This window comes from Helobdella robusta, assembly GCF_000326865.2.
Source record: "Helobdella robusta unplaced genomic scaffold HELROscaffold_2685, whole genome shotgun sequence".
Taxonomy (NCBI): Eukaryota; Metazoa; Annelida; class Clitellata; order Rhynchobdellida; family Glossiphoniidae; genus Helobdella; species Helobdella robusta.
The window spans coordinates 1-1397 of NW_008704384.1; the positions used below are offsets into that span (position 1 = coordinate 1).

Here is a 1397-nt window from a genome sequence, read left to right on the forward strand (position 1 = left end):
CCACTATCATTGCTGTAATTCTCTCTATACATCTTTTTAATATGATCAGCTTAACCCACACTATCACCATTATCACTAACAGCACTACCATCTTCTTCATCTTCATCATCAACCGCAGCTGATCCTGACCATTCATCGCAATTAACATTAGAAGCATTCTGGCTCATCATTTTCGCATTGTTTGACATCTGCTGCTGTATAATCCTCCGGTTATTCCTACCAGGGTAGTATATGTACTCAAAATTCTTTATGAAACAGCCTGTCTTTAGCGAAACAGATCTATAAAACAACTGCAGTAGACTGGTCAAAAGCGTTGAGGTGAATATCACTGCGAATACGGCCACAATGTGGCTAGCTGAATAGAGGACGATGCTGTCCTGGTCAATTCTGACGTAAAACAAAAGGAAGAGCATGAAGCACGTGAAGAGAAGGTAGCAGAGGTTGATGTTGGCCACTGCATCCAATGGTTTGTCTGTATGCCTGTTTGTGAATCTGCATGTCCAGATGTATGTTTCCCTGAAGGCCACGTTCATGTTGTCAGCTAGGAGGTTGCTATTTTGTTGGAGGTTGTTGCGAAGCGTGGTTACGTGCAATCGCGTGAAATCGAAACTGACATCGGTGGGAGCGGATGAATATGTTTTTGTTGCTGAGAATTTTTGAAATGGATTGTTTAAAGGAGTATTTGAAAACATTTTGAAAGAATTGTCGTTGGAACATTTTCGCCAATTAAAACAAAAAAAAACAACATTTATATATCTATTCGAAATCTTTTTTATCCAAGCAGTAATTAATTATTTAAATAATCTCTTAAATACTTTTCAGAAAAGGGATTTTTTCAGCTTAGCTAATATTTTTATATTTCTATTTGTAAGTTAAATTTTTTTTTACATTATACCTAACAAATCAGCTGATCTCCATTTATATTCAGCCTCCGGCCTCAAGAAATAACTATACTCAAATATCATTTTTTGTAAAAATTATTTCTGAATCTGCAAACTATTTTATAACATAACTTTCTTATGATCAAAGTCATTTAAATTTTAAACATCTGAGTAACTAAAATAAAAACGGGGACAACATCAAACAAACAAACAAACAAACCTTCACACACAAACACAAACAAACAAACAAACCTTCACACACAAACACAAACAAACAAACCTTCACACACAAACACAAACAAACAAACAAACCTTCACACACAAACACAAACACAAACAAACAAACCTTCACACACAAACACAAACACAAACAAACAAACCTTCACACACAAACACAAACAAACAAACAAACAAACCTTCACACACAAACACAAACAAACAAACAAACAAACCTTCACACACAAACACAAACAAACAAACAAACCTTCACACACAAACAAACAAACACACCTTCAC

At 35.1% G+C, this 1397-nt stretch overlaps 1 protein-coding gene across 1 annotated transcript; it reads right to left on the minus strand.

Annotated features, from left to right (window-relative positions):
* Nucleotides 1–50: 50 nt before the first annotated feature.
* On the minus strand, nt 51–692 carry HELRODRAFT_184721 (hypothetical protein; the record flags this gene model as incomplete). Its single annotated transcript, XM_009020152.1, has 1 exon — nt 51–692. The coding sequence occupies one exon, from the start codon at nt 690–692 to the stop codon at nt 51–53; it is 642 nt and encodes a 213-aa protein (XP_009018400.1).
* Nucleotides 693–1397: the final 705 nt, after the last annotated feature.